We start from the raw sequence: 19,872 nt of genomic DNA on the forward strand, positions 1-19,872 counted from the left end.
GTTTGTTTTAAAAAGGAATGCAGTCTTTGAAAAACTTCTCATATAGAGGTCAAAACCTCGCAACGAAATCAATTAATATGGAACGTTTTTAATCAATAAGAACGGGACATTTCACGTGAGGACCCCGATTTGGTTACTGGTACGTTTATTCTAAACAATCAAATTGTTTCAGTACTATTTGACTGTGGTGCCAATAGAAGTTTTGTATCTATAGAATATTGTTGCATGCATGACAAAACCCATGTACCCATAGACACTAAGTACTGTATTGAACTGGTGAACGGTAAACTTATGAGGGCTAATAAAATCTACAAGGATTTTACATTAGTTTAGAAGGAAAACCATTTTTGGTGGACCTGATGCCTATTGAAATAGGAAGCTTTGACGTAGTAATAGGAATGGACTGGTTGTCAAAGAATAGAGCCGAAGTCGTGTGTTTCGAAAAGGCAATTCATATACCCCTTGATAATGGGGAGAATATGGGGATAAAACTAGCATAAAAATTAACCTAATTTCGTGCATGAAGGCACAAAAGTATATAAGGAAAGGCTATCAAGCTATCCTAGCACATGTGAAAGAGATCGAAACCGAAGACAAGCGAATTGAAGATGTACCAATCATTAGAGAATTACCGAACGTCTTTCCTAAAAAACTACCTGGTCTTCCACCTCATAGATTGGTAGAATTACAAATTGATCTTGTACCTGGAGCTGCACCAGTTGCACGATCACCATATAGACTGGCACCATCAGAAGTAAAAGATTTGTTCAACCAATCGCAAGAATTGTTGGATAAAAGTTTCATCCGACCGAGCTCATCTCCGTGGGGAGCCCCCATTCTCTTTGTTAAATAGAAGGATGGATCCCTGCGAATGTGTATCGACAATCGCGAGCTGAATAAGTTTACTATCAAGAACATGTATCCACTACTGAGAATCGACGACCTATTCGACCAGCTACAAGGGTCATCCGTATACTCTAAGATCGATTTGAGATCTGGTTATCACCAATTGAGGGTGAAGAGTGAAGACATCCACAAGACATCATTTAGAACTCGCTATGGCCATTACGAATTCCTAGTGATGCCATTCGGGTTAACAAATGCTCTCGCAGTGTTCATGGACCTTATGAATCGTGTATGCAAGCCCTATCTAGACAAGTTTGTAATCGTGTTCATCGATGACATCTTGGTATACTCGAAGAGCAAAGAGGAACATGAGTAACATCTGAGACTACTATTGGAATTACTCGAGAAGGAACAATTATACACGAAGTTTTTGAAGTTCGAGTTTTGGCTATCAAAGGTACAATCCTTGGTCACGTGGTTAGTATCCAAGGGATACAAGTGGATCCAGCGAAGATTGACTCTATTAGAAACTGGGAAGCATCTAAGACACCAACCCAAGTGCGATAATTCTTAGGTCTTTTTGGTTATTATAGGAGATTCATTGAAGGTTTCTCTAAAATTGCACGACCATTGACTGCCTTGACTCACAAGGCCAAGAAATATGAGTGGTCCGATGTGCATGAAGCTGCTTTTCAACTTTTAAAACAAAAACTAACATCTGTTCCTATCCTATCCCTACCCGAAGGAAGCAATGACTTTGTCGTATACTGTGACGCTTCTCGCCAAGGTTTTGGCTGTGTTTTGATGCAACGACAAAAGGTCATTGCTTATGCCTCCCGTCAACTAAAGATCCATGAACAAAACTACACCACATGATCTAGAACTTGGTGTTGTGGTCTTCGCGCTTAAAATGTGGAGACACTATCTTAATGGAACCAAGTGTACCATCTTTACTGATCATAAGAGTTTGCAGCATATTTTGAACCAGAAACAACTCAACATGAGGCAACGACGCTGGGTTGAGTTATTAAATGATTACGATTGCGACATCCGATATCACCCTGGTAAAGAAAATGTGGTGGCTGACGCCATAAGCCGAAAAGAAAGGGCTAAACCTTTACGAGTTAGAGCTTTAAATCTGATTGTCCATACCAATTTGACTATGCAAATTCGATATGCCCAACTTGAAGCGCTTAAAGAAGAGAATATGAAGGAAGAATCTCTTAGAGGTTTAGACAACAAAATTAAAAGAGATGGAACTCGTTACTTTGCCGGAAGAATTTGGGTTCCAAGAATTGGCGAAGTAAGAAAGAAAGTGCTTAATGAGGCATATAAGACAAGGTATTCGATTCACCCAGGTGCCGACAAGATGTATCATGATTTAAAAATGTTATATTGGTGGCCTGGAATGAAAGCGGATATTACTACCTATGTGGGCATGTGCTTGACTTTCTCTAAGGTTAGAGCTGAACACCAAAAACCTTCCGGACTACTGCAATAGCCTGAGATTCTCGAGTGGAAATGGGAATGGATTACCATGGATTTCATTATGAAGCTACCAAAAATTGCGAATGGCTATGATACAATTTGGGTGATTGTTGACCGTCTCACCATATCAGCTCACTTTTTACTGATGAAGAAAACTGACAAGATGGAAAAGTTTGCTCAGTTGTATTTGAAGGAAGTTGTTTCAAGGCATTATGTGCCCGTTTCTATTATTTTGGATCGAGATCGCCAATTTACCTCTAGATTCTGGAAGTCGTTACAAGAAGCTTTGGGAACGCAGTTAGACATGAGTATTGCTTACCATCCTCAAACAGATGGACAAAGCTAGAGAACAATTCAAACACTCGAAGATATGTTACGAGCCTGTGTTATTGATTTTGGTAAAGGATGGGACCGATTTCTGCCATTAGCTAAGTTTTCTTATAATAACAGCTACCATTCAAGTATTCAAGCAGAACTGTTTGAGGCACTCTATGGGCGAAAGTGTAGATCGCCAATCTGTTGGAATGAAGTGGGTGACCGACAATTGACTGGACCTGAAATCATCCACGAGACAACTGAGTATATTGTAAAGATTAAACAAAGGGTAGAGACGGCCCGAAGTCTTCAAAAGAGTTATGCCGACGTCAGGAGAAAACCGTTAGAATTCCAAGAAAAGGACATGGTCCTGCTAAAGGTATCATCGTGGAGAGGTGTAATACGTTTTGGAAAACGAGGAAAGGTAAGCCCAAGATATGTGGGGCCTTTTAAGATCATCGAACGTATTGGGCTAGTTTCCTATCGACTAGAATTACCTGAACAACTCGCTGGAATACACGATACGTTTCATGTGTCAAATTTGAAAAAGTCCTTAGTGAAAGAGGACCTTATCATCCCACTTGATGAAATTCAAGTTGATGACAAGCTGAACTTTATTGAAAAACCTGCGGAAATCATTAACCGAAACGTCAAAAGACTTCATCAAAGTAGAATACCAATCGTCAAAGTTCGATGGAATGCTCTTCGAGGACCCGATTCCACGTGGGAATGGGAAGATCATATGAAGGAAAAATATCCTCACTTATTTGCAAACGAAACTCCAGCTGACTGTAACGACCAAATTTCGGGACGAAATTTCTAATAACGGGTAGTTACTATAACACCCCAACTTTTTCGATCATTTTTATACGAACGAACTTGAAACTTAGGTGGTCCAAAACAAACAAACTCGGTTAGAAAACCAAAACCATTAAAAGTAACAAAATGGGTAACGAGGTTACCTAAACTAACGATCATGGGTCATCATCAATAAATATTTAATGAAGGACTAGCGCGAATGAAATGTGGTGGGACTAAAATGCGCATTAATTATATTAATAAAAATTAAGATAGGCATAATATATATATATATATATATATATATATATATATATATATATATATATATATATATATATATATATATATATATATATATATAAAAACAGAAAAAAATATAAATATATATACTTAAAAAAAATCGGCTATAAAAAAAATTAAAAGATAATTCCAAATTTCCTATCCTAATCCTAATCAAGTTTATCCTAAATTTGAACTAGTTTTAGTCTAATCCCAACACTAAACTCTAGAATCATCTTAAGGACTCCTAACCATATCATAAGACTTAAATTCTATCCTAAACACCTAGAGTCCTAATGTTCTTCAAATTTCCTAAGCATTATCCTAACTCCATACTAATCCTAACTCACCTCTAATTGCTACCCTATATAAACTCCCCTAGACTCACCCATTCCTCATTCACAATTCACCTCTCAAAAAGCTCCCAAAATCTCTCCTTCCCCCTCTAATTTTCGGCAGCCCCAAAGCCACCACCACCACCACCTCCAGCCACCCTAACTGCCCCATCTTCACCCCTATTTCCTGCTATAAACCACCACCACCACCACCGCAAGAAGGCTGTTTTCTGCAGCCTTTCACCGCCCTGTCTGCTGCCCATTTTTGCAGCCCAACCGCCACCTACTGCAGCTTCTTTTTGCTGCTATCCGACCATCGAACACCCCCCACAAACTGCCACCATCGCTGCAGCTGCTGCCCCTGCTATTTTGCTACTATCCGCAACCCAAAACACACCCAAAACCAGCACTTTTTGCTGCGTTTTTGCTCCTGTTTCATTGCTGCTATTCGGTCTTCCTGTCACCATTGAAACACCATCTTTCTCTTGCTCTAATACACTTAAGGTATCCCTAAAAACTATACACTAATTATACTTTTTATTTTGTTTTAATTCTTATGTTATTAGTTTATGATTATGAACATGAAAATAAATAAACACATGAAGATGGTTAATAATATAGTTGTGAATAAAAGGATGATGTTTATGTAATAATAATAAGCTTAACTTGAAGAATGAAAGGACCCGTTCATATACATTATAAACGATTCACAATAGTTGATTACATCGCAAGGTATTTGACCTCTATATGATACATTTTACAAACATTGCATTGGTTTTTAAAAGACAAACTTTCTTTACAACGAAAGTTGACGGCATGCACACCATTTCATAATACATCCAACTATAATTGGCTTAATAATAATCTTGATGAACTCAATGACTCGAATGCAACGTCTTTCAAAATATGCCATGAATGACTCCAAGTAATATCCTTAAAATGAGCTAATGCACAGCGGAAGATTTCTTTAATACCTGAGAATAAACATGCTTTAAAGTGTCAACCAAAAGGTTGGTGAGTTCATAGGTTTATCATAACAATCATTTCAATATATTAATAGACCACAAGATTTCCGTTTATAAATATATGTACACTCGCAAGTGTATAAAAGTATTCTATAAGTTGTAGGCACCTGGTAACAAGCCTTAACGTTCATGTTTTACCCTCTGAAGTACACCAGATCAGGTGTGTTTAATATAACCTCGAAGTACTAAAGCATCCCATAGTCAGGATGGGGTTTGTCAGGCCCAATAGATCTATCTTTAGGATTCGCGCCTACCGTACATAGACAAGTAGTTTAATGTTACCAAGCTAAGGGTATATTTCTGTTTTAAACCCACATAGAATTAGTTTTAGTACTTGTGCCTATTTCGTAAAACATTTATAAAACAGCGCATGTATTCTCAGCCCAAAAATATATATTGCAAAATCAATTAAAAGGGGAGCAAATGAACTCACTTTTGCCTTGAAGGTATTTAATTCGACTTGGTCTCCGATAGATATCACGAACCTAACCATATATATAATATATCAACATATTTTCTTTTTAAGTAATCGTTACATATATATATACTTTTAATATTTTCTTAGTCCGTAGTTAGCAGTCCGATGTTAGTGGTCCACAATTAGTTGCTTAAATAAAATAAATAAAGACCCCATCGTATTCGTATTGATCAGAATTAATCTCGACCCATGGTACCATGTTCTCAAATGACGTGTTACGTACATAAAGTACCGTGTTGTCAAATGACGTGTTGCGTACAATCATGAGGTCTTATGATTAATCTTCTCGTGTTGTTTACGGGTGGTCCTGAAATATATAAAATCAAATCATAAGTAATTATATATAAAATATCATATTAATTGAAAAAGATATGATTAATTTACTTTTTCTCCAAATATTTTCGTAGCTAAACTAGCTTCGGATACCCAATCTTGTTTTAGTCGTAGTTTCTTCATTACAACTCCGTTTTTGTTGGTTCAACTTGCCACTTCCTTGGATCGAGTCAAATTTTAAGAATATGAACTGAAAATACCTTAGTTTGTATTCGAAATCATAGGTTATAGGTCAAACTTTGGTGAAACTTATGAAGGTGATCATTTTCCATCATAAAAACAACATTTAATGATCATTTTTCTAAAAATACTTACACTTTGAGTTAAACCATGAAATTTTTATGTGTTAACATATTCATAAGAAATATCATTTTTCCAGAACATGAACTTCCAATTCAAAGTTCAAGATGGTTTTTAATTATCCAACCCAAAACAGCCCTCGGTTGCACTCCGACGACGTAGATTCAGTTTTTAAGATGTTCTTTGTAAAACCAAGTTATATCTTGTTAGGTTAGCATATCATTATGATATATTACAGGTCTTGAAGTGTTTTAAAAGTCAAGTTAGAAGGATCTATTTAGTTTGCGAACAAGTTTGAAATCATTCAAACTATGTTCTTGTTGTTAAAATTTTATACCACAAAATAAGATAGCTATATGAATATGAATTCAATAAGATTATGAACAAGGTTACTACCTCAAGTTACTTGGACAAAGTTACTGCAAAAGATAAGAAATAATCTTGGAATCAAAGAGTGGTGGAGTTAGATCAAAAGGTTGGAAGTAAACTTCTTCAAATGGGTGGTTATTTTGATATGTTCTTGAAAGAGTTTTCTTATGGTGTTTAAGGCTTGTAATTGAAGCTAAATGATGGGGAAAATGCTTGGAGATGATCAAGTATGAAGTTAGGAGTATTTTGAGAGAGAAATGAGGGTGTAGGTATGAGAAAATGGAGTGAAGAAATGTGTTCATTTATAAAAATGTTTTTAGTTTATAAAGAAAGAAAAGGATTCCTAATTTTGTTTTCTTACTAATAATTCATACTACTTGACAAATCCTAGTTACCTCATATCTAGGGCAGTAATAATGTTGATTAGGATGTTGATAAGATGTGTATATACCAATAGTAAATATGTATAGAAGCTGGGTATGATACGGGTACATATACCCTAGATATACGTATAGAAATCTTGAGGAAACGGAACGAGAATTCAAATATAGCTATATTTTGTGAATATACTTATATTGTTTTATGTATTTTAGTCCTTAAAAAGTGATTAAATACATTATATATACGATACATGTATAAGCATTATAGATTATAAGTATATATATCAAAGAATGTTACGTATAGTTATCGTTTTGAAAACTTAAGTTAGTAGTTTCAAAATATACTTATAACTCATTGTCATTAGTACACAATGAGATGTTAATCCATCCTTAGATCATGTTAAATATATATAAATACATATATATACACAAACGTATAATTATCATATGTTATATAGTTCGTGATATCATCGGTCATATTAGACGGTCAAACGTTGTGTAAAACTCTTTTCAAAAACACAAGTCTCAATAATTTGGATTGCTTATCATGTTGGTATGGTTTAATTTATGTAAATATTAATCTCATAAGTATAATTTGGTCGGAAAATTCCGGGTCATTACAGTACCTACCCGTTAAAGAAATTTCGTCCCCGAAATTTGATAGAGGTTGTTATGGATAACAATAAGAAGGTTTTCATGACAAATATAAGGTGATAATGGAGTTTTATCATCATTGAGTAATGTAGATAAAACGATTCAATAATGCGAAGAATATAAATGAGACTATCGTAAAAGAATGAGATGAGTAAAATATATTCGTCTTAACCGATGACGTAGTTATGATTGATTTCCGGGATTTAAAGAGAATCTTACGTAATAAGATTTGGTTCTTTGGTGATTAAGGAAATCAGGATCTTCTTTGATTATATGCAATAATCAGTTTCGATTGTTCTGTCAGATATTTCACTATAAATTCACCCCTTCGTTTCCTTATTTTCCACGACTCACACCTTCTATTCTTTCCCCCTTGATTCTTACTTTAAAGCATTCATCAATATGCTCCATCCAGTCCTGATTCTTGATATACTCCTAACTTTTATATCTGTCATTCTTCTTTTTCATCTACCACCAGAAGAATCTATTTACTTCTACTATACTCTTGCGTTTATAGTGTTTCTAATTCTCCCGTGTCTCTATATTGCTATCTGCATCGATATACACGGTTTGTAATTTCGGGGTTATTATCGGAGTTTATATTCTTCATTATTTTTTTGGAGCTTCATGCTTTCGTTTTCTCTTCCCGACTTCGAGTCAAGCGAGTAATGGTCCGGAATTCATAGATATGAAATTCAGAATGAACATAGCTAATGCTCTAAGAAGAAAATGGTAATAGAACGATTTTGATTTGTTAAATTACTAGAATACCCTGGAGAAGACCGAGTCATCCGGAAACATATTCTCTTGATATGTTTAGAGATTAGATAGAATGTAAGAGTCGTGTAAATGGCACATGATTACAGTACTGTGAATCATCATGCTTCATTAGAAACTCAGTATGACTTACTGTAATATAATCACGTTGATCAAGTGTCATTATATTATACTAGTTCATGTTTCAGTTCACAACACTACTTCAAAAATATTCCTATTTTAAATTCGAAAGTTTCAGAATTTAGAAACTAAAATAGTTTCTTTTATGATGTAATACAGACAGCACGAAGAGGTAAATGATTTCAGATAAGAATAATTATGGAAATATCTTCAGAAATATGGAGGATATTTATAATGAAAGATACGATGATATCTTAAAATTTCTAATATCAGAGGATGATGAAGAATATTGTCCGTAAGGGTTTAGAGTCAGGAGCAAGGTATTCGATAATGACTTCAGCAGACATGGAATCATTTGGATTCTTTGAAGGTAGATTTCGTCCTTGTGATTTATCCACAGCCTTCTTCATGGTTTGCTCAATCCGTATTTTTCAGTACCAAATATTCTCTTTTTCTGAGCTTTGCCAACACACTACTCTTTATCATCAAACTTTTTACTGTTAAGGTCGTTTATAGTTTTTGCTGCTTCATCAGTATTTCGAGAACTAGTTCGCAGTTTAGGGTGTTTTTCAGAAACTTCACATTCAAAGTATATAAGTCCAGAAGATAGACACATATAATTGTTGGTGTAGACATGCTGCGAGATTTTAAAATGCTGATTGCTAATTTCCGATGATTCGTATGGCAATTCTCGTTACAAGATGCAGATGAGTAAATGATGGGGTTTTGATAAATATAAAGATTTTTCGGAAAGTCAAAGATCAATGAAGTTATTAATAAGTTTACTGCTAATGTGGCGAGATATGAAAGGTTCCCCGGTAATATTGATGAAGAGGTAATCATTATAATAAGGCTTATTCGATTGAACAATTGAAGTTGGTTTGCTGGAGCTGTGACAAAACCGTCTATTTTTAGAAGGGATTGAAAAGTTATTTTAGCTAGTAAATGCCAAAAGGTCTGACATGGATACATGTTAAATTATGACTTTGGTTTCAAGAGTTTTTCAGGTACGTAACTGTGGATAACATGTGGTTGGATCATCATCTCGATTGTTCATTATTTGAAGTGTCTTCAGGTATTTCGAAGGGCTTGAACACAGATTATAATCGTTAATATACATACGATGTTCTAACACAGTTTTGAAGTTAAAGTATAGCTTTGAAAGATGTAAAAATCTAAGAGTGATGATACCGGTTATAACTTGAATTGAATTCGGCGATTTCAAAATCAGAATATGTAATTAGATTTTTGAATGAGTATGGTTGTTTTGATTTCTATAAAAGAATGTATATTGTTGTGAAAGTAGGGAGTATAATGGATGATTTTCTGAATCAGATTCGAAGAATGTAACATATTTATTGTGAATTTATATATCTCTCGGGTATTGCCTACCCGTTAAAAAAAATTTGTCACAATTAATATTTTATACAAAAGAATTTTATTACAGTCTTTATGGAAATATATGTGTATATTTCTTCAGATGTAATATTGATTTAATGAGTTAATATTAAATTAAACTCACTTAATTTATGGTTAAGGCTAGGATAGATAATTTTTAAACTTTAGAAATTACATAATCGTCATAGAATGTTTTCCCAATGAAGTTATGAATCAATACTTCATCGTTGTGGTATTCCTTAGTATCTACAGGGCGTATGACGTCGATGCTCATGGGACAGATTGTGAAGTTGAGGTTTGCGATGAGGTTGTTGTTGGTGGTGGTAATGGTACTGTTGATGTTGCTGGTGGTACTGGTTATGTTGTTGGTGCTGCTGCTGGTGTTTGTAACCTTTACACCATATTCTCCAAAGCCACTACCCGAGCGCGAAGCTCGTTGACTTCTTCTATTACACCGGGATGATTGTCGGTTCGGACGAGCGGATAAATAAGATCTAGAATTTGGTGTAGTATATAATCATGACGAGATACTCTGGAAATGAGAGAGAAAATGGTGTTTCGAATTGGTTCACCGGTAAGTGCTTCAGATATATCGCCAAGAGGGCAATTTGGTGGATGGAAGGGATCACCTTCTTCTTGTCTCCAATGATTAAGGAGGCTACGAACCCATCCCCAATTCATCCAGAATAGATGATGACTAATTGGTTGATCCATTCCGGTCACACTCCTTTCGGAACTTGAGTGGGATTCCATTTCAGAATCCGAGGGACTTGAACTAATGACGAATTCCATTTCGTACGATTGAATAAAGAATTTTTCGATATGAAATGATTTTCCGGCTATCAGGTAGTATTCTAATTATATAGAGCAAAAGGTTTCGTAGATTACGGAGGAATTTACGGAATATTTCAGGCAAAGTTTACAGTAACAGATACGCTAAGATATGAATTAGCAGATACGCTAAGATATGAATTTTGTCTATACACTATTCATGCAATCAATGCAATAAGATGTGTCTAGACTAAGAATGATAAGCAGATAATTTCCGACAAAAATGATGAGCAAAACTTTTGACATGCAGACACGGTCGAAGTCCAGACTCACTAATGCATCCTAACGACTATCAGTTAGACACACTAATGCAGACCTGGTTCGCTAAGACCACTGCTCTGATACCAACTGAAAGGACCCGTTCATATACATTATAAACGATTCACAATAGTTGATTACATCGCAAGGTATTTGACCTCTATATGATACATTTTACAAACATTGCATTCGTTTTTAAAAGACAAACTTTCTTTACAACGAAAGTTGACGGCATGCACACCATTTCATAATACATCCAACTATAATTGGCTTAATAATAATCTTGATGAACTCAATGACTCGAATGCAACGTCTTTCAAAATATGCCATGAATGACTCCAAGTAATATCCTTAAAATGAGCTAATGCACAGCGGAAGATTTCTTTAATACCTGAGAATAAACATGCTTTAAAGTGTCAACCAAAAGGTTGGTGAGTTCATAGGTTTATCATAACAATCATTTCAATATATTAATAGACCACAAGATTTCCGTTTATAAATATATGTACACTCGCAAGTGTATAAAAGTATTCTATAAGTTGTAGGCACCCGGTAACAAGCCTTAACGTTCATGTTTTACCCTCTGAAGTACACCAGATCAGGTGTGTTTAATATAACCTCGAAGTACTAAAGCATCCCATAGTCAGGATGGGGTTTGTCAGGCCCAATAGATCTATCTTTAGGATTCGCGCCTACCGTACATAGACAAGTATTTTAATGTTACCAAGCTAAGGGTATATTTCTGGTTTAAACCCACATAGAATTAGTTTTAGTACTTGTGCCTATTTCGTAAAACATTTATAAAACAGCGCATGTATTCTCAGCCCAAAAATATATATTGCAAAATCAATTAAAAAGGGAGCAAATGAACTCACTTTTGCCTTGAAGGTATTTAATTCGACTTGGTCTCCGATAGATATCACGAACCTAACCATATATATAATATATCAACATATTTTCTTTTTAAGTAATCATTACATATATATATACTTTTAATATTTTCTTAGTCCGTAGTTAGCAGTCCGATGTTAGTGGTCCACAATTAGTTGCTTAAATAAAATAAATAAAGACCCCATCGTATTCGTATTGATCAGAATTAATCTCGACCCATGGTACCATGTTGTCAAATGACGTGTTACGTACATAAAGTACCGTGTTGTCAAATGACGTGTTGCGTACAATCATGAGGTCTTATGATTAATCTTCTCGTGTTGTTTACGGGTGGTCCTGAAATATATAAAATCAAATCATAAGTAATTATATATAAAATATCATATTAATTGGAAAAGATATGATTAATTTACTTTTTCTCCAAATATTTTCGTAGCTAAACTAGCTTCGGATACCCAATCTTGTTTTAGTCGTAGTTTCTTCATTACAACTCCGTTTTTGTTGGTTCAACTGGCCACTTCCTTGGATCGAGTCAAATTTTAAGAATATGAACTGAAAATACCTTAGTTTGTATTCGAAATCATAGGTTATAGGTCAAACTTTGGTGAAACTTATGAAGGTGATCATTTTCCATCATAAAAACAACATTTAATGATCATTTTTCTAAAAATACTTACACTTTGAGTTAAACCATGAAATTTTTATGTGTTAACATATTCATAAGAAATATCATTTTTCCAGAACATGAACTTCCAATTCAAAGTTCAAGATGGTTTTTAATTATCCAACCCAAAACAGCCCTCGGTTGCACTCCGACGACGTAGATTCAGTTTTTAAGATGTTCTTTGTAAAACCAAGTTATATCTTGTTAGGTTAGCATATCATTATGAAATATTACAGGTCTTGAAGTGTTTTAAAATTCAAGTTAGAAGGATCTATTTAGTTTGCGAACAAGTTTGAAATCATTCAAACTATGTTCTTGTTGTTAAAATTTTATACCACAAAATAAGATAGCTATATGAATATGAATTCAATAAGATTATGAACAAGGTTACTACCTCAAGTTACTTGGACAAAGTTACTGCAAAAGATAAGAAATAATCTTGGAATCAAAGAGTGGTGGAGTTAGATCAAAAGGTTGGAAGTAAACTTCTTCAAATGGGTGGTTATTTTGATATGTTCTTGAAAGAGTTTTCTTATGGTGTTTAAGGCTTGTAATTGAAGCTAAATGATGGGGAAAATGCTTGGAGATGATCAAGTATGAAGTTAGGAGTATTTTGAGAGAGAAATGAGGGTGTAGGTATGAGAAAATGGAGTGAAGAAATGTGTTCATTTATAAAAACGTTTTTAGTTTATAAAGAAAGAAAAGGATTCCTAATTTTGTTTTCTTACTAATAATTCATACTACTTGAAAAATCCTAGTTACCTCATATCTAGGGCAGTAATAATGTTGATTAGGATGTTGATTTGATGTGTATATACCAATAGTAAATATGTATAGAAGCTGGGTATGATACGGGTACATATACCCTAGATATACGTATAGAAATCTTGAGGAAACGGGACGAGAATTCAAATATAGCTATATTTTGTGAATATACTTATATTGTTTTATGTATTTTAGTCCTTAAAAAGTGATTAAATACATTATATATACGATACATGTATAAGCATTATAGATTATAAGTATATATATCAAAGAATGTTACGTATAGTTATCGTTTTGAAAACTTAAGTTAGTAGTTTCAAAATATACTTATAACTCATTGTCATTAGTACACAATGAGATGTTAAACCATCCTTAGATCATGTTAAATATATATAAATACATATATATACACAAACGTATAATTATCGTATGTTATATAGTTCGTGATATCATCGGTCATATTAGACGGTCAAACGTTGTGTAAAACTCTTTTCAAAAACACAAGTCTCAATAATTTGGATTGCTTATCATGTTGGTATGGTTTAATTTATGTAAATATTAATCTCATAAGTATAATTTGGTCGGAAAATTCCGGGTCATTACAAAGAATTAAGAATAATGAATATGATTGTTAATATGAAGATGAGATGAAAGTAAAATATGATTAAGTTTATGATTTTAAGATGTGTACGAATACGTTTATACATTTATGATATAAGATGATTATGAAGTTACAAAGATGATTATGTTTAATGATAAGATTATGATCTTAAGTATTAATATGGATATGATATTGTGTATATATATGAAACATGTAAATATATATGGAAGATTATGTTCATGCGTATATGTAGATATACATGTATATATGAGTGCACGCATGTATAAATGTAGATGTACATACATGTACCACATAATTGGAAGTATATGTGTATGTGTGTAATTGTATGCATGAAGAAATAATATATTACGAGAATTTATATTATGATTTAACTATTATTTAAAGAATAATATCATACCTTTTAGATGAAAACTTTATAAATAAAACGTTATCTTTATATAATAATATAAATATAATAACGTTACCGTAAAAGATATAATGTGAAGTATCATGACAATATCTAACATACTGAAAACAAATTAAATAAGTGATGTATTCCTATACTCGCTAGGATGTACGTGGAACTATAATCACAAACAGATAACATATGACTTTCACGAGACTCACCGTTACTTACGGTCATGGATGGTGTGTAGGTTGCCAGTTTGGGATATGGTTGTGGATCTCAAATGTCACGACTTAAAGTCGGATCAAGAGTCCTGGCCCCCGGTTACATCTGGTTGTCCGTTGACTTACTTGATAGCAACAAGGATCATTTGAGTTATGCAACATCTAAACTGTGAGAATAGTTAGCATTGAAAACTCTTAAAAAGAACACCAGAAATATACATGAATATATATATCAAACACATAACTAAAATGATGATGATGACCATGATGATCCAACTAACTTAAACCTAATGATGATAGGTTGACAACTTTAGACCACCGCTGCTATTTGCTATCACACGGTTACTGTGCTCATAAGGTGAGTCATAGCCCCAACTTTTTAACTCTTTTACAAACTTTTTTTCGGGGTGAGAATACATGTCTTTTTCTGTTTTACAACGTAGACACAAGTACTAAACTTACATTCTATGCTGAGTTATAACCGAAAATCCTTTAGCTTTGGTAACTAGTAACTACCAGTTTATGAACGGGTGGGCGCGAATAGATGTATATGGATCCATAGGGCTTGACATCCCCGTCGGGCTAGTCGCGCTAGCAGAAAATGGGAGTATACTATTTGAGGTAATACACATTGGTTAAGTGTATTTAAAAACAGGGGTACTTTAAACATGCGTTAAGGCTTAGTTACCGGGTGCTCAAACTTATAGAATCTTTTTAAATTTTTAAAGGTGCTTGCGAGCATGCAAACGAAATCTTGTGGTCTACACTCTACACTTTATAATACTTAAACCTATGATTCAATCAACTATTGTGTTGAAGTTTTTACATGTTTATTCTCAGGTAATTAGGGAATGCTTCCATTGTAGCTAGTAAGGCAATAGAGGTCATGCATTTGGATTGAAGATTGTTTAAACTTTGATAGTGGCATTATGTCTTTTCATTTTAAATACATTTGGTTTTTGATTAGTAATTTGTTGGTTTTTATCTTTAAGTATTGTAAACGCTTGGTTTTTGAATAAAATTCCACTATTGCTTTTAAAACGTTGCATATAGCTTGCATCGATCAGAATTTGACCTCTGGTAATACAACACGCCATGGCCACATTTTGAAGGGGTATTACAGCAAGGTGTATGTTGAAGATAGCCGTTAGGAAATAATGTAATATCGTGTTAGGAAATAAGTTGTTTTTTATTTTTAAGAAATAATGTAATCGTGTTAGGAACCAATACAATAAATGACTATTTAAGTAAACACCAAGTACATTAATTTAAATTTCTAAACTAAACTAAACTAGAAAATACATTAAATTGAAATTCATAAAACGAAACTAGAAAATACATAACAAATTACTCATTATTATTAGCGGAACGAAAGAAAGGTGATAAGTTTCAAACGTGTTAGGTTAAGTCCGCCTCCAACCTATTGTGAATTTGACGATCTTGTATTTCCTTAACAATAGGATTTCGATCCCTCAAAATCGTTGTTTTCTTGAATCATGTTATGTAATACTATACAAGCATACATATGTCTTCTAATTTTGTTAAAGTCTAAAGATCTCAACGGAGTTTTTAACATTGCAAATCTACCCTGTAATACCCCAAATGGACGCTCAATATCTTTCCTTGCACTTTCTTGAAACCGTTAATTTTTTGTGTGGTTCGTCAATTGGATTGTGGGGAGCATTTACCAACATAGCGCAATCCGAGTATATATCATCACCTAGGTAATACCCTCTCTCATAGTGATGGTCGTTTACATCAAATGGTGAAGGTGGAGTAGTTCCATCTTTTATGGTGCTGAACAATGGTGAAAATTTAAAACGTTAATGTCGTTGTTTGCACCCGTCATACCAAAAAATGTATGCCATATCCACAAATCTTGAGAGGCTATTGCCTCAAGCATAATAGACGGGCCTTTTTTATCACCTCTAGTATATTGGCCTTGCCACGCAACAGGGCAATTTTTCCACTCCCAATGCATACAATCAATACTATCACGCATACCCGGTAAACCATGCTTTTGTGCGTGAAAATTATAAAGTCGAGCAATATCATCGGCTGTTGGATTATGAAAATACTCTCTAGAAAACAAAAGGAATACGCATAGACAAAAATTTTCAAGACATAAGGCAGCGGTTTTCTCACAAATTTTTATATAGTCGTCAAACAAATAATAGTTCCATACGCCATTTGGCGTATGGCCGCCGTACACTTTTGGTATATTGTTAAACTTTGACGGCCAGCAGCATCGGGATGCTCCCTAAAATAAAAAAAATAATCAGGAATATTGGGACTATTATAGTTAGATATACCTTCGACGATTCGGAGAAACAATTGACGACTCATTCGATACCGTCGCTTGAAGTCTTTTTCAGGATAATTGGGTGATTCTGCAAAATAATCATTGTATAACCACTCGGCTGAACCTTCACGGTCCCTTGGAATATAAGCCCGAGTACGAGGGACTCGTGAACTACTCGCCTCTCCCCCCACTTCTTCTTCTGTTAAACTATTAACAAAATTAACAACATTTTCATCATCGGAATCATCGATGAGAAACTCAAACATTCGGTATGACTTGTCCATTTTTTGTGATTTTAAATAAAAAGAAAGTAGAAAAGAAAGAAATGAAGAAAGATAGATAGATTGTATGTAATTGTATAGGTATATATAGATAAATATAATTAAATTTAAACAAATATTTTTTTAGTTCAGCTCGATGCACCGGACCCACCCCCAACGGATCGATCAAACAGAGAATCAGAAAACACCACGTGGCCAACGCCTCGGAAACGCCGCTACCCAACTCCTCGCTACAACTGAAGGGTGGCGTTTTGTTTGGTCACGGCGGCAAAAATGCCGTTGGCGTAGGCCGATACAAACGGTCTTATCATGTCTCCCACAACGCGGTTGTGATGTGCTATATCCTTAATGTGTATTATCTTTCAAATCTCTTATGTTCATATTACATATTACGCATATGATGAGTAACCATTTTTCCTAAGTTAATAGTTAAGCCTTCCATATCATATCAATATCAATAAGATTTTAAATGTAAAATTTAATTCATCATTTCTGGGAATAAAGTATCTTTTTACACATTTAATTTATAGAATTTTAGTTTTAATAAGAAAAATAAATACTTTATTTTCAATATAATTGAGTTCAGATGGTTAAAAATAGAACACTTAATTATTACCTTTAGAGTTATGATTAGCATTGTTCTTAACATAAGCTAGATTTGAGTTCTCTCAAGTTATTATTTTTATCAACATAAATTATTTTAAAAAAATAAGCTAGCAAGTTGCTAGAAAATTACAAACAATATAAAAGATCTTAAAGCCAAGAAGTCTAACTTATTCTAGAGCCGATAAATCTAGCAAAAAGCTAATCAAAATCATATGAACTGATACTATCAACAAGATGACATTTCTTAATCTTGTGATCTTGAAAAATTTCTCCGTTCTGAAATCTCCATAGCATCCAAAGAGTAACCCACGAAATGACCTCAAGAATCAATCTTCTATTACAATGCGATTGAAACGAATGAATTCACACCCGGAACTCTTCCAAAGATGTCCAACTTGGAATCGATATATTCATCCAAAGAGAAACAACTACCCATACTTGACGAACCAACTCACAATCAATAAAAGTATGAAATTCATTTTCTTTCATGTTAAGGCCAAAATTGAAGGCAAATCAAGAGGAGGTTACGAAGGAAAATAGGTCTTCATCGATATTAATTGGCCGCAGTGGAAGGATGTATTGTGATTGCCAAGACCCTTAGTGTGATGTTTTATGCAAAGCATGGTACGTTTTGAATTGAAAAGTTTCTAGATATCAACTTGAAGGTGTGAACTTGCGTAAGAGATGGAATGTCACTTCTACATCGGGTTCTTATAAGCTCTTTGATCATGACAAATTCTTGGACTACGGGGATGTGTAACACCCCGTTTTTCAGTTACGCGTTGTTTTGGACGTCATTCGAATTACAAGGCATATAAGCGTATATTTGGATCCTAAATAAAGTTGGATTTGATGTTCTAAAACTTTACCATTGGATAGTAAATCTCATTACGTTTCCAACGATATTTTATTCATAAAAAACGGAGCTACGGTTTGAAAGTTACGATCAAAACAAAATGTTGTTTCAGTCCCAGTGCATTAGGACGCCGTCCAGCCATTTTGGGCGCCGTCCAAATGGTCTGACAGGCCAGCTGTTGGAATTTTTATATTTTAATGAAGGGTATTTGAGTGTTTTCACTTGGGGGTCGGTTTTGAGCCTCTAAAACTGATCCAATCTCATTTGTGGATCACATTTCACCCACCAACACTCTCATCTTCAAACCCTAGAGAAAGAAAGTGTTTTTAGTGAGAGAAAGCTCCATTTGGAGAAGAGGAAGAGTGAATCGGGTCAAAGCTCGAGTATTAAAGTTGTTCATCTTGTCAACGGTAACGTTTTAGTGGTATTAGTAATTCTCAACTCCGAATTTCATGTTGTTGATTTGATATTCAAGTTAGGGTTTGAGCTTATTTAGTTGTGAAACCCTTTTAGATGATGAAGTGGATTGTTGTGACTAGTTATTTTTGGTACTTGGCAGGTTTTGGCTCGGTTGACGTTTTGGCCATGATTAGGCTTTGATTTTTGGGTGTAATCACTTAGTTTAGTGATTATGGAAGTGTTAGAACCCATTTGGATGCTTTGGTTGACTAATTTTGAAATGGGTCAAAGTTAGGGTTTATGTGTCGAATTGGGCAAGATAGGTGTTTAACACTTATGATTGGGTTTGATTGGCGTTATTAGAACCATTACCACTCTAGTTAGTGATTATTAGTGAGTTTGGACTTTGGTTGGGCTTGGAAGTACTATTGGGTCAAGATTTGCACTAGGTGTCAATATGGGTTGGTTTGTAATCCACCCTAATTGTGATGTTCGTTATTATGATAATGGAATAGGTACGTTTCATTGGTGGAGCAATGGATTTGGCTTGCTTTCATCGAGATTTCAAGGTGAGTGGAATAATTATACATGTATGTATATAATTTATTTGCATGTGCGCGATGTGCACAATAGCCGGGTTTTGATGCACATCGATGCGACGATAGCCGTTTGGACACCTTGGGGAATAGTGACACAATAGCCGGATTTTGTGCACTACATGCGACATAAGGTTTGTAGACCCGATATATTTATTATAATGCTATTATTTGACCATGAGTCACATAGCCATTTCGTGACTAAAGATGTGAGGCATAGCCGTTTTGTGCACGCTTAATAATTGTGCACATAGCCGTTTTGTGCACATGGTGTGAGTATTAGCTCATCTATAC

General features: G+C 34.4%; 2 protein-coding genes across 2 annotated transcripts; one reads left to right on the plus strand and one right to left on the minus strand.

Moving 5' to 3' along the window:
- The first annotated feature begins 520 nt into the window (after positions 1-520).
- Positions 521-3,472, plus strand: LOC139888993 (uncharacterized). The gene is made up of 4 exons (XM_071871969.1): positions 521-822; positions 1,440-1,633; positions 1,917-2,187; positions 2,785-3,472. The coding sequence occupies exons 1-4, from the start codon at positions 521-523 to the stop codon at positions 3,470-3,472; spliced, it is 1,455 nt and encodes a 484-aa protein (XP_071728070.1).
- An 897-nt stretch (positions 3,473-4,369) lies between these two features.
- LOC139888994 (uncharacterized) lies at positions 4,370-17,124 on the minus strand. The gene is made up of 4 exons (XM_071871970.1): positions 16,892-17,124; positions 16,724-16,798; positions 16,390-16,619; positions 4,370-4,554 (listed from the first exon to the last, which is right to left on the minus strand). Exons 1-4 carry the CDS (start codon positions 17,122-17,124, stop codon positions 4,370-4,372), a joined length of 723 nt encoding a protein of 240 aa, XP_071728071.1.
- Positions 17,125-19,872: the final 2,748 nt, after the last annotated feature.

Source organism: Rutidosis leptorrhynchoides, chromosome 2, assembly GCF_046630445.1.
Source record: "Rutidosis leptorrhynchoides isolate AG116_Rl617_1_P2 chromosome 2, CSIRO_AGI_Rlap_v1, whole genome shotgun sequence".
Classification (NCBI taxonomy): Eukaryota; Viridiplantae; Streptophyta; class Magnoliopsida; order Asterales; family Asteraceae; genus Rutidosis; species Rutidosis leptorrhynchoides.

Excerpts from the sequence above, each read along its gene's own strand:
- LOC139888993 (XM_071871969.1), top strand. The coding sequence starts at position 521 with ATGAAGGCACAAAAGTATATAAGGAAAGGCTATCAAGCTATCCTAGCA. Across the intron at positions 823-1,439 it reads ATCCGACCGAGCTCATCTCC|GAGATTCATTGAAGGTTTCT; the intron begins GTGGGGAGCCCC and ends TGGTTATTATAG. Across the intron at positions 1,634-1,916 it reads CTGTGACGCTTCTCGCCAAG|AAAATGTGGTGGCTGACGCC; the intron begins GTTTTGGCTGTG and ends ACCCTGGTAAAG.
- LOC139888994 (XM_071871970.1), bottom strand. The coding sequence starts at position 17,124 with ATGGACAAGTCATACCGAATGTTTGAGTTTCTCATCGATGATTCCGAT. Across the intron at positions 16,799-16,891 it reads GAAAAAGACTTCAAGCGACG|GGAGCATCCCGATGCTGCTG; the intron begins GTATCGAATGAG and ends TTTTTATTTTAG. Across the intron at positions 4,555-16,389 it reads GATATGGCATACATTTTTTG|AGCAAGAGAAAGATGGTGTT; the intron begins GTATGACGGGTG and ends TAAGTGTATTAG.